This window comes from Idiotropiscis lumnitzeri, chromosome 3 (genome assembly GCF_059441095.1).
Source record: "Idiotropiscis lumnitzeri isolate Australia: NSW breed Sydney's pygmy pipehorse chromosome 3, RoL_Ilum_1.0, whole genome shotgun sequence".
Classification (NCBI taxonomy): Eukaryota; Metazoa; Chordata; class Actinopteri; order Syngnathiformes; family Syngnathidae; genus Idiotropiscis; species Idiotropiscis lumnitzeri.
Window position 1 is genome coordinate 7,162,418 of NC_142393.1, and position 13,439 is coordinate 7,175,856.

The following is a 13,439-nucleotide window of genomic DNA, read 5'->3' on the forward strand; positions in this document are numbered from 1 at the left end:
GCCAATTGTTGGTGATGTGGTTTACATTTTACTGTCATTTAAATATTAATTTTCCATGGCAAAATAAAACTTAGTTGTCCTGACGTTTTAGTCCTTTTCATGCTTTTGAGCTCTTTCACCATTTCCTGAATCGACAGGAAGGCAGGTAGACAGGAAGTACGATCAGTCACGTGATGATTGACGCCTTGTGGAGCCTCGCCTCGTAAGTGTATTTTCATGTAATATATTTAACTATGTAGCCTTGATTTATACCGCATTTTATGGATGATGACTTTCGCAAACTTATTCTATCTTGATAGTTTGCTTCACCCAAATGTTTGTACACAAAGTACAAGTATATATGCACGTCATGCACGGAGTGACGACGTACATCAGTTTACAAAGCGTCTGTTGGACCCTGGCTTTAATAGGCCGTCTAATAAAAAAAACGATTGTCTCCCCTAAACATGGTGGGAGGGGTCCCAAAAATCAGCGTAAGGACATGGGCAGACGAAACAGAATGAAGCTTGTGTTTTTTTTCCCTACAGTATATTCGCTGACTGTGATTTGAAGCGTTGAGTCTTCAAATTTAACATAACAGCGACATCTGGTGGACACTGCAATCAGTGCATCCGTTCAGACAACCCGAAATGGTTTTGAAATCCATTTCCAAATGTCTACATTGAATGAGTGACAACACAGCATTACTGTTTTAAGTTGGCTTTCCCATGAAAATGGGAGGAACGTCTTTATTACTTCACATGCAGGCTTAGGCATGATCAAGTTAAACTAGTGCAAGTGCTTTGAAATATTGCATTTGAATGAAGGATTTTTGTTCATAATTTGCACGAGCCTGTTGAAGCTTCCACTTGTCCACTTTGCTCTAGGCAAGCCTTGCAGTTATTCTTGGATGAAATGACTCAACTACTAAAACTCAACTAATTCCCATCCAACTACCATCATAGCCTCATACCAAGTCATTCTTGCTTGTTGAACACTTTGTAATTGAACACTCTTTTCTTCGTTTTTTATCAAGTACAAAAAGTCCCTGTAACTGTTACGAGAAATTCAAGCCTCTTGCATTTTCATTCTGTTGCATCCATCTTTGCCGCTTTACATATTTGCACACCTTCAAACCCCTAAATAAGCATCTCCCTTATCTCTTTGTGGTATTTCTTTTATTTATTTTTTGCTCCTTTTTTTATTTTCACAAGTCTTGGGACTTATTAGACTGACCTGGAACGTCGGGGCTGTATTTCATGCCGTAACGTGGAAATGTGTGTTGGAATTCCGTCATAGTCATCTTGCACTACAAAAAAAGGACCTTTCCCCTTATTGTTGTGAGTATAAAAATGTCAAACATATATTTCATCTGACCAAATGCAAACCACACTCAGAATGGTTGAAGAGCGCGAGAGGAGCCGAAGCATCAATTCATCACCGTGCTTGATGTTGACAGCCACTGTGCAGGATAATTTTTGCCCAAAAGATTCAATTAACCTTCGTTGTCAAATAAGCCACTTGCTGCCACGGCCATCCTTGGTGTTTGGCCAAGATCAGAGATCAGATGCTTTGTTCAAGGACATGATCCATTTTGGGAGCAACGCCCAATAAATGTTCCCCTGATGGATTTCACAAGCAAGTGACATTGAGGAAATTATTGACCACATTAATGACTTCACAAACGCTGTTCCGTAAAAATGACCAGTAATCCCTCTCCAATAATTCTGCTCAACAAAAAAAACATGGAGTAATTCCTAAAAATGTTTTGTTCTATTTTAAGTTAAATTTCTGGGATATAGTTTGACATTAAAAAATGAAAAGCTGTATATGCGCACCAGTGGATCAGCATATCAAGTTCTATCGAGGCAACCTTCCCCTGTGGATCTTTTGTTTCATCCAAGTTGACCTTGATGCTAATGAGCAGCTGAAAAAAAATGAAGAGCACAACAGAAGTCAAAGTGGCAGTAAACAAAGGAGGAACATTATTGAGATGATGTTCTTACAAAACTCACCGACCTCTTCATTGGATACACATGAGGTCCTGTGAAAGAACTCATTAAAAGCAGCAAATGACATTGGAACAAGGATAGTAATTAAAAAAAATGGTTAGAGGAATAAAAGGTTCTGTTTCTAATATAGCGTGCCTTTTTTTATGTTATTTTGCTTTGACTTGAGAGCACAAATTTAAGATACAAGCGCTTTATGTTGTCAGTGAACGCAAGTCAAATTAACGTCACAAAAAGCAGCAGATGTGGCAGATGTTGGGCAATTAAAAAAAAAAGAGGCTTCAAGTTGTTTCTTTCCATTTCCAGATGAAGTGTACTGTCATACTGTAAACATCCAACAAAGAAAATTTAGACTGCTTTTTACAACAACCACATAGCCTTTGTACAAGAAACTCACTTCACTTCTCACTTACAAGAAAGTTCAGCATAATGCAAAAAAAACAGTGCAAAACGCCATAGATGGGCTAATGAATAACATCAATTTTGCAGTGTTATAATTCTCAACAGATATGTGAACACAAATACTGGCGCAACACATATAGACAGATAATATAACAACAATAATTTTTCCTTTACTGTGACTTAACGTCTTCACACTTGAGCACCATATTGTTACAATAACAGAATCCAATGCATACATTTTAAGTGCAATGAAATATATTTCCTAAAATGTTTTCAGACAGGAACGAATTAAACTCTGGGCGCCACAATTTTTGCCTTGAGGTTCCAACAATTCGCCACCAGAAAAGCATAATGATGGCATCGAGTTTATCACATGCAGGTGTACCCAATAGAGTGTGCATGAAAAGCATGAATCCATCACCCCGATAAGCCGCGCTCCCTGTGCCTCGACAGGACACCAACGTGCAGACATACAAGTTATTCAATGCTGTTGATCCCTCCACAAAGCATCGCCAGAATATTTGCAGCTCCCAGAGAAATGCGAGCCGTCACATGGGATGTGTCGCCTGAAGGCCTCTCATCATCTTTCACCAGCCATATGCTCACACGTTGCCAGTGCCACGTCGCTCGAAAGGGGCACTTGGATGCAACACAAATGTCATGTCATCACCCATCTACCAAGAAGCTGGACAATACGAAACACCCCCTTTACACTCCCACCCCTCGCCTCCCCTCCTTTTGTATGCACCCACTCCACTTCTTTTTTTTATTTTTTTTTCATCAGCACTTTGGCAGTAATCTGCTTCAGTGAACTGGACATATAGTGCATGACTTGATGTGACATGAAAGCTAAAGGACAGCTATTAAAGCCCAGTAATAAAGATAGTGTGTGTGCGCGCGTGCGTGCGTGTGCGAGTGGAGGGATACGAGCGTGTGCTTGGGTCAGAGGTATGGCGTAATTCAACAACAGCATCCTCTCTAGCCAATCCTCAGATGCCGAGAGAGCGAGCGAGCGACAGGGAGAGAGGGAGTGCTTTTTTTTCCCCCCGACACTACCTGAACCTCCACTGGTCTCTCTTCTCCTCCGTTGCCGACATCGATCTGTCAGCAAGGCGAAGGTAGTGGACTTTTCGTACCGGAGAAGTCAAGCTTGACTTTCACATCCGAGTCGTGTGATAGATCCGACGCCGCACTTTCGACAAGTCCCGCTGCGTTTGTGCGTCGCCACACTTATTGAGCACCATGCAGCTGTCAGCCCGACGGATTGGCTGATTTAACGAATCTATTTTTATTTATTTATTTTTTTGCCCTTTCAATATTAATTCTCCGGAGGAGGATAGACAACCACAGTGGCTGCGTAAACTCAACAAGCAAAATGCAGGTTGTTCGGTGCAAGGTCCGTGCGTGGAGTGCGTGTTTTTTCTTACTTTCTTCAACTCTGAGTTACGGCGTAACTAAGGTTGGAGGCTCCCACCAAAGCATCCCACCGTCAGTGTGAGTAAATGCTCTCCAAGCAACGTTTTTCTTTCTTTTTTTTTCTGGACTGTACCTGTAAGAGAAAGTTGCCTCTTTATCCATCCAGTTGATCTCTTTGTGACTCTTGTCATTTTATAATGAAAATGATTCAATTCTAAAATGGTGCCTTTCTGATCTTATGTTCTAACCCACAGAGTGAAGTTGTGGGCTTCAGCATTTGGTGGCGAGATGAAGTCAATCTCCGCAAAGTACTCGGGCTCCCAGCTGCTGCAGAAGGTTAGTTGGCTTTATCTACATTTAATTGAACCCCACCCCCCACCCCCATCATTGTCGGTACACCTGTCCCAATATTTTACTTTGGTTGCCTCATTTGCGGCTATATGAGTGGTCTAAATGAGAAGCACGTGCTCCTCACTTATAATTAGTGCAGTTCTACACTTTTAAACTAAAATACACTGTTGCAAAGATGGATGGAGCATGTGCTTGCGTACTTAAGTGAAGGTAACGTCAGATAACTTTGTTGAAAATGATTCCAAAGCGTCATAAAATCAATAAAAAAAAAAAATGTAAATGCTGTGGTCAAGTACTCCTGATTTCCGATGTCATCATTTGCACTCTGCGACTTTTAAAGCAGACATGAACTGGAGAGCAAAACTCATACCAAGGGTGTAAAACAAGTTGATTTCTCGTCGGTCTTCCTCCGCATTGTGAAAAGTGGTGAAATGCAAATTCTCCGCAAAGAGGGTTGGTGGATGAGAGAAGAATTAAAGCTTTTGAAAACATACAGGTGGATAAAACATCAGGCGAGGTCTTGAGTTCATATCCACTGTGGCGTGTTGCTGTGGCCCATGTGAGCGAACACGACCACACACTGCATCGTCACATGCACAATCACGCATTTACGCTCAATGCCCGAGGCGCGGATTTCATCATCCACCGATAAGCCTGAGTCAGGGTGTTATCTTTTTGACAGGATAAAAACTCTTCCCCCTTCTCATCTTTTGCCGCCTCCAAAGTGGAGATAACCCTCCTCACAGAGTGACGACCTCCTTATAAAATGCAAATGAGGGCCACAGGGTTAACTGAGCGGAGAAGAGACTGCAGACCTTGTTTCTGGAAAATTGTATCTTATGTATCACCTTCTTGCATAGACATGAGCAGTGAGTGATGCTCACCTTCCCCTCTGAGTGCCGAGCTTTGTCTAATGTACGTATTTGGTTTTGAGCACATGGGCTTTGGCACCACATTAAGCGTGAAAAAGATGAAGTACAATAACAGATCCCCTGATGACTTGTATGCATGTGGACAAAATAGTTGTTACCCTTCTGTTAAAACAAAGGAACAAACACAACTCGAATAACTTGAAGGTAACGAGACGGGCATTTGGCAAAATGCATTTTGGCAAGCTTCAAAGATAGATGAGACAAAACTGGATATTTTTTTGTGGCAATCTGCTCGATGATTACAAACTAAAAAAATGGAGAAATAATACTATGAGGAAAAGAAGAACAATATCTTTGAAACATGAATGAGGTTTGTTTACGATCAACGGGCTTCTTTGCTACATATGATAAGAATCTGTGACGCGTACCAGATGTGGACGACTCGAGTCAATGCAATTGGCTAATATTACTTTTTTCCTGCGACGTGCTTGGCAAAACCTTATGAACGGCTCGAGTTGACTTTGAGTTGAACTCCATAACTGGACAATTTACGTTTGAATTTTAAAAAAAAAATTTTCATTGTCTTTTTTTAATCAAATTTAATGTGCCATGTTTATGAAAGAAAAGTTTAGTTTTTTTTTTAATGTAATGCGTACCACCAATCTGGCAACCCCGCTAATAACAAGGGCTAGGTGTCACCAACAATTAATAGCCTGCATTTGGATTCAAGGATTATCATTTTGATGAAACCGAGAAAAAGACAAATGCAACATGCGAAGTTTGAAAGGCACAGATAAGAGACAACGTTTAAGACGTTTATTTTCAGTTATCAGAAGCAGGTAAGCTAGCTGCGTGAACCGTGACTCTAACATAGCGAAGTTAGCTTGACAGTTTAACTCATCAAGAGCTGGTCAAATTTTAACTTCATGTTGATTCCAGAAGCGATAGATTAGACACCATGGCGTCTATAATCTTGAAACCAAGCAGTTAGAAAAAAAAAAAAAAAGATCAATTTTTATCCATGCATCCCTTTGAGTGCTTTCCAGGTCGTGAGTGTGTCATATTTTATGCCATATTTTATGTGCCACAGACCCCCATAAACTAATGCACGTCAACCTCAATAAACTTCCTAAAGTAACAACTGACAAAAGTTCACAAAATTAATTCCTCTCCTTCACTCATTTACACGCTCCAATAAATTTGCGAGAACAGCACAGTGGAAATATATTTTGCAATCACTCCCGTATTTGGTGTGACTAAGCAAGAATTTCTGACTTTACTTGTAATTTGCTTAAACCAAATAATGTCTTGTCTCGACATGCTTGAAATTTTATGGGCGACTCAGCTCGACCTGCTAGTTTTTATTCCACAGTAACTTCGGATTTGTATGAGACTTGAAGGTTAGGACTTGAGACTCACATTGTCTTGCATTATACATTGCCGAACTTTATAATCGGTTTTCCAAGAGGGATGTGGTCCAGATGAGAAGTAAAACATATGTAGATAAGTTCCATTTCACATGAAACAAAAATAATATTTTCCAGTGCAAGTGTGACTTTTGAGAAATTTGTACGCTTCCTGCAAACTCAAATCTGTGTTAACATATTTCGACGCAGCTGAATGAGCACAGAATCCTGAAACCACCGTCTCCCCTTTCACCCTCTGTCCTTATTTGTCCTCCCTCTCCAGTTCCGGAATCTATGTCACAGCTCTCATTTCATGGTTATATCAATAAGCGAATATATGTGCGTTCCAGTACAAGAACACCCAGATCAATAACTCTTTTTTTTAAAATTTTTTTATTTGACACTGCATACAGTGCGTCACAGTCAAAATGCAGTTTACAGATTTCTGAAACATTAAACGTCACCCATTGCTTGTCACAATGAGCTCTGTGTATTTTACCCTCCTTGCTGCAATTCTGCTGAATTCTTTTCATGTATCATTGAACAAAGTTGTCTCTAGTCTCGACTGTATTTGTGTGTGTGTGTGTGTGTGTGTGTGTGTGGGCTTGATGGTGGTTGTACTGATTTCCGTCGCGGTGACATTACAACTTCCAATCACTATAGTGGGACATTTTTCCGCAGTGCAATAATTTCTAGCCCCCCTAGTGATGAAAGGTACATTTCAAATGATCACACTAGAAAGCCCAAACTCTTTAATGGTTGAAGCATTTTGTTGACTGAACACATAAAATCGGGACAAAATATTGGTACACACACATACCATCGTAATGATGAGGTCTGGCGGTAGTTTGGCCTCTCGAGCTCGTCATTGGTCTTGAATTTTTTGTTTTGAACATACAACGCTCTTTGGAAATTGAGGGAGAAGTGAGATGATCTGTAGAATTTTAGACTTAGAAATAAAATAAAAAATATTTATCAAAAGTTAACAGGGTGAGGGTGGCCATTGGGAATTTGGGGAATATATGTTAATTTTCCTGAACGGCTGGTGTATTTCCGGGCCTGTCCTCTGGCCATTACGGCCGCAAACAGACATCGGCAATCCCACTTGCACCACATCGCCACCCCGCTTGATGATCATGGACACACACCCCGCCTCACCCCGGTCGGCGAATATTTTTTGGATCGCACTCCCCAATCCTGCCTGGACAATCATGTTTCGGCTTGTAATAGCCGCCGTCAACAAAGATTCCTGGGCTGAATTTTGGTCCCAGCACATCCCTGCGCAGGACATTACATATCCGTATCGCATGCATACAATCTTAGAGATTATTTTTCTAACTACATTATCTGTATCGCTGTCGTTGGGAAGAATGGCAACTATTGACATTGCATCATCAAAGAGCGATTTTCAATGCTTAATATTCGTCAAAAATCCTTGTAAAAAATAACATCCACATGTGTGTACTGACCAGTAGTATAGATTTGTGAAAAATTCTGACAGGAGGTTTGGACCTGATGTCAGCGAATACATACGTAACATCCATGCAATGCAATTTGTTACACATTTAATACACTGTACCGTGTCTAATTATTGCTCACTATATCAGGAAGTGTTCACCTCACACACCGTCTTCATCATCCCTCGAAATGAGTTTAGAAATTCTGTTCGTGCCACTGCCACTCATGTCACTATAGGCTGCTTGATTTCCTTGTTGCACTCATGAAAGAATCCGAACTGCCTCATAAAGGAAATCCGTAAAATTCTCTTTTTGAACACACCGTCAGTATGTTGGTACTCTATTCATCCTCAATGGTTGTTCCTGTTGATTTTTATGGCCTTAATACATTTGTGCATTATGGGATGAGAGGTTGCACATCGACATAAAGCATGCTCAACCCGTGATCATCACAACGCTTTTCTCACACACTCAGGGGAGCATTAGAGAGTAAAAGGCAAAGGGACGATAAGAAGGTGTAATGATGTGTGACAGCTATGCAGGAATCCATTTGCCTGAATGCTGAAGAAGAGAATGCGCGTATGGTTTGGCATGCTCTCTGACGCCATCCCTCTTTGACGCCTTTCAGCTTCACGTTGTGATCCAATAACATGTCCGCTGACAAAATGGCCAAAGACGGGCGTCAAAGCGGAGTCGTACAGTGACATGAGGAAGTGGAAGCTTTGAAGGGGTAGTCAACCCCTAAAAATGATTTGCAATTAAATGTTTGATGTGTATTCTGATTAATACTGGGTTTAAGGAATACAAGTTACGCAGCAAAATCCACCCGTTTTTAACCATCTCAGGGGGCGGCCATTTTGTCACTTCTATCAACTGAAAATGACATCACAGTTGCTCAGGGCTCAGGTAACGACCAATCATGGCTCAGCTTCAGAGAACAGGTAAGCCATGATTGTTCGTTACGTGAGCCCTGAGCTACTGTGATGTCATTTTCAGTCGACAGAAGTGACAAAATGTCCGCCCTCTGACACGACCAAAAACGGGTGGATTTTAGTGCTTAACTCATGTTCCACAAACGCAAGATTAACCAGAATGCTGTGTATTCTTGTAAAGAACATTTTTGGGTTGACTTCCACTTTTAGGGCTGATGTATGTCAGTAATGCGGAAACAAATAAGTTAGCTAAGATTGTACAGAACACTTTTGTCATGCGGTTTTAAATTTCATAGCTAGCATAACTTTGCCACATAGTGAGGAAAATCAATGAAAAAAATGGAACATGCATCCATGTTACAGACACACACACACACACACACACACACACTCATGCAAATTGTGATGTGTATTTTTTAAAATTTGAATTATTTTCATAATTCGATTCATTTACAATTAGCAAAATTTATTTGGGCACAACAACAGAATAATTCTTGCATTACATATTTCTTATTCTTATTTTTAATTAACTAGACTGAGCATTACATTTTCATGTTGTGAAAAGCTAAGCATTAAGGTCTTTTTTTTCCCCTGCTCTGATCATGGAGTTTTCTTTCTTCTGTTATTTTCGTAGATGTGTGCAGTTAGAAACGGGCGTTTGCGCCGTTGTGGGAGGGAACAAATCCGACTTGCTTCCCGGCCAATGGACGTGGCTCCTCTCATTTTCTTTAAATTCATCACATGGTCTACGAGGCAGAAGCATAAAGAGACTTGCGTGAGCAAAGTACGTTTAGAAGGAACTGCAAGATCTCCACTAGTGGATGCTGTAAGATGTGAGACCACTTTCCAGCTCCGCGTCCGCATGTGATGCTACGAAAATAGAGCGCTTTATCACTCTTGGGGAGATGGTGATGAGTGGCTTTGGTTAGGTACTCTGTCCCAATAAATAATGAGCGGTGTCAAAAGTCCTGCCGAAATTACAAAGATGATCAGTTTGCTCAGTGAATATGGAAATGTTCTGCCTCCCTTTGGGAGGTGTTTCTAAGGTTGTTTATACATGCACCATATTCCTTTAAAGTACCAACACTTCAGATGTTGGCGTGTGAAAAATGCTGACTAATAGCTCGAAGTTAGTGTGAAAACAGCCTCATGTTATGCCGGTGTGCAGCAAAATGGATGAAAGACTTTCTTTACGCCTCCGTGGTCATTAAGTATTTATTTATTTATTTATTTTTTTTATACCTTTTGCTCTTTGCCTTCCTTCGAGTGAGATGACTTGGCGTGAGTGTGGGATGTGCGATGATGCCAATCTGCTGCCGATGATGGGTGACGTTTGAGGCGTTCCACCGTTGCTCGGTGTCAGTGCAGGGGAGACAGCCGCAGATTAGATTTAGTTTTGGGGAAATTGACTAGCTGTCAGGTTCCGTTCGGCGTGACTGATGATGAGGTGAGGTGAGGGAGTGTAATGATGACTTCCCCTCTTTCCTTAAAGCGCCCCCAACTATCTCCTTGATTCTTTTCTGCACGCTCACTTGTTCTCTTCTACCCAAAAATGATCTTGCAAAAATATTATTTGTCTGTGTGTGTAAATGAGAGGCAAAGAACAAGGAGCAAAGTCATGTGTAGTTAATTACAAAGTCAGCAGGAAGCAGTGCAGCCCGTGCCGTGATGCTTTCATGTTCGAGCACGCCAGCTTTGCAACGTCGCCACCTACTTATAATGTAATTAGTGCTTTGTTTGTGAGAAAAGCCATCGCGAATTAAACACACCAGCACCTCTGCAGAGAGCTCAAGAGCATAGGAGCAAGGCCTTTGGCCACCAGATTAAAGTATTTAGATCACATGCGCTGACGCTGTATTTGTGGGCTTAGAAAAATCAAATCTCTTTTCATGCCTTGTTCTGCTGTGTGCCTCTTTGATTTTTTTTTTTCCTCCAGCCTCTCTGACAAAGCGGATGTGAAGTGTTTGATTTAGTGGCTAATTTGTGTTTTGCGAGGAGGTGGGTTTTTTTTCTCCACATTTTAACATTTTTACAAAACCTAAGGGCTGGGAGGAACAGTCCGGTGGGGGTGGGTGCTGACAAATTTTAAAAAAGGGTTCGATTAACAAAGGCCGGAGGTTGATTTTTAGTCCGGCCCACAAATCAGCCCTCGTGCGTGTGATGAACCAACTCGCGAAATGGGCAAACGAACACGTCAATAGCGCCACGACCAACTGTTCGTGTCTGAAGAAACGTGAGACAGCAGTGTGCGTTCAAGTGTGCCTGTATTTCTTATTTTGTCATCACGAAACCCGCGCCTCCCACCTGCTACTGGGGCATACCACTGGAAAGGGGGGGGGGGCAAATCACGATTCCAATAACACTAATTGTGAGTACTTACTTGCATGGGGACATTCATTGAGAAGAAGGAGACAAATAATAAGAAGAGACTAATAAGACCTTAATAAGCCCATAATAAGGTACGTGATTCAAAGAGTAAATTAGAAAGCTAACGATGTTTAAATAAACCTCTGCTGTTAGCCGGCATCATGCATGGAGGCTTTTTTTGAGGGGTATGGGGGGGGCTGGAACGGGGTCGGGGGCCGACAATTTATATGAATAAGGCCTGAGGGTTAAGGCCAGAATCGTACCGAGATTGTGGGCGGGGGACTGACCGTCAAAAAAGGGTCGGGTGCCCAGCTCTGCAAAACATCTAAGCGAGCAATACTATGCATGTTGTCTCGTTTTGTGCAAACACAAGAGATGAATATAGTCTGTCATAAGGCATCGGCAGCTCAGGTGTGGCTCTGTTTCAGTTGGCCAGCAGATAAAGCGCATGTCACACACACGCACAAGTACCTTTTGAGCAATCTCATTGACTTTCCGTGATCATGACGAATAGTTCGCTCGCACTGTTCTAGAACCGCTGTAAACATTAGGCAGTTTTGTAAATGGGAGGGATTTGAGGTACCAAATATGTTCAGCTTTGTGTGAAGGACTGTCAGTGACTCGCTACTTCCCAGATCCATCATACTCATGCTTTTTAGGGAGTTACCTGCAGGTAAAGATGGAGCGTAGACTTTCATGTAAACATACTCAGGAGTTGGGCTGAGAAATATTTAATATTTAAACGCCCCAAAAGTCATGGTCAGTTGAGCCTATTGAGAGTGACATGAAATTGTTTTTACGTTTAGAAGTCTACAGTGTAGAGTAGGGGTGTCAAACATACGGCCCGTGGGCCCGATCAGGCCCCCAAATGGGTATAATCCAGCCCGTGACAGGATTTTATAAAGTGCAAAAATAAGTGCCGCCAGACTGAATAAACAGCCGCCCCAATTTTGCTAAATGGTCAATGGTAGTTCTAATTAAGTGAGATACAACTATGAAGCTAATTCAACCTCACATCTATTAATTTGTATGGTAAATTTGAATGACGTGGTCAACTTACTTGTAAACTTCTCATTCAAAATGTTTGTTTTGATATTTATATGCTGTCGCAGCTGGCCCGTCGCATAAAAGTCCCACGGCTCTATTTTCTGGAACAGAAAAAGCAGGCATGGCTTGGGACCTATCTTTTTGCTTCGGCAGGTTATACCCGACATTGGTAATTTCGCAAACGAGCGTCGGCTGGCGGATCAGTAAGAGGGCGGGATGAGACGCTGTGGGAGTTGTCACAACCGGCTTCAATCTCGACCAATCAAAGCGGCTCCTTTCTTTCCCTTTATATGTTGCGTGCTGGTCTCACACTGGAGCGGGAAGTCGCCACTTGGAGGTTGGTGACCCCTGACATCCACCGCACACGTTCACAGAGTTAAGAGTCTGTCAACATGTGCAATTCACTAAAATTATGTTAGATGAGCTGCACTAGTATTTAGGTATGGTCTGTGCTGGCATAAGTTTAGACCTACTTTATGCCACCAATTTGTTACTTCACTGGGCTCATCTCCAAGAAAACGTCCTTGCTGCGCCGGAACATTCAACTTGGCAGAGAGTGATCTGCCAAATTGGCAAATTCACGCAGCTAGCTTTGCGCTAATATGAAAATCAAGATTTTTGCACTATGGCGCAGGTGCCCCTACATTAATCTTACATGAATTTAATGTATTCAAGAAAACAGAAAACACCGAGTTTAATTTCTGAAAGTCTCAAAGGAAAATGTAAAACTTTTTTCTCTGGCTGCGACCTTGATTGTGAGTGTTCAGCATCAGCCAACTATTTGACTACCTTTCAAAATCTCTCCACTTCACCCCGCCATCACTTTGTTTTAATAATGGATAGCATGCAGCTCCGGCACTAAAGAATACATGGAAGGGGAACTTGGGACAAGACTGCACAGGTGCAGAGGCCTCAGTATACGGTAGTTGTGCTGGGCCAGCACAATATCCTGCACTGGCGTCACTCTCGCGGGGGTCACAATATGCGTGCCAAGTCAACCGCTACATCGTCCTCCACATCAACACAAATGCTCTTATTTTGACTCGACTTCATCGAGCACTGCACTGCGCCTCTTTCACTCCTCAGCGGAGAGCTTCCAGATGAGTGGAGCGGCTGCCCCGCCTGCTGACGACCTTCACCTGCACTTGCTGGCATCAACAAGGCATTTTGAGCTTGTGATGCAGGCGGACGCAATGGGAGC

General features: G+C 42.0%; 1 protein-coding gene across 4 annotated transcripts in view; it reads left to right on the forward strand.

Moving 5' to 3' along the window:
• The first annotated feature begins 125 nt into the window (after positions 1-125).
• LOC148339695 (voltage-dependent calcium channel subunit alpha-2/delta-3-like) overlaps positions 126-13,439 on the forward strand; it is a 104,705-nt gene continuing 91,391 nt past the window's right edge. For 3 of the 4 annotated variants that reach the window (XM_088289407.1, XM_088289404.1, XM_088289405.1), the window contains exons 1-2: positions 3,763-3,884; positions 4,061-4,142. In XM_088289407.1, coding sequence (XP_088145533.1) covers positions 3,766-3,884; positions 4,061-4,142 — 201 coding nt within the window. In that variant the 5' untranslated portion in view covers positions 3,763-3,765. Of the gene's footprint in view, positions 203-3,762; positions 3,885-4,060; positions 4,143-13,439 lie in introns of those variants that run through there. The other variant, XM_088289406.1, reaches the window with a different exon arrangement.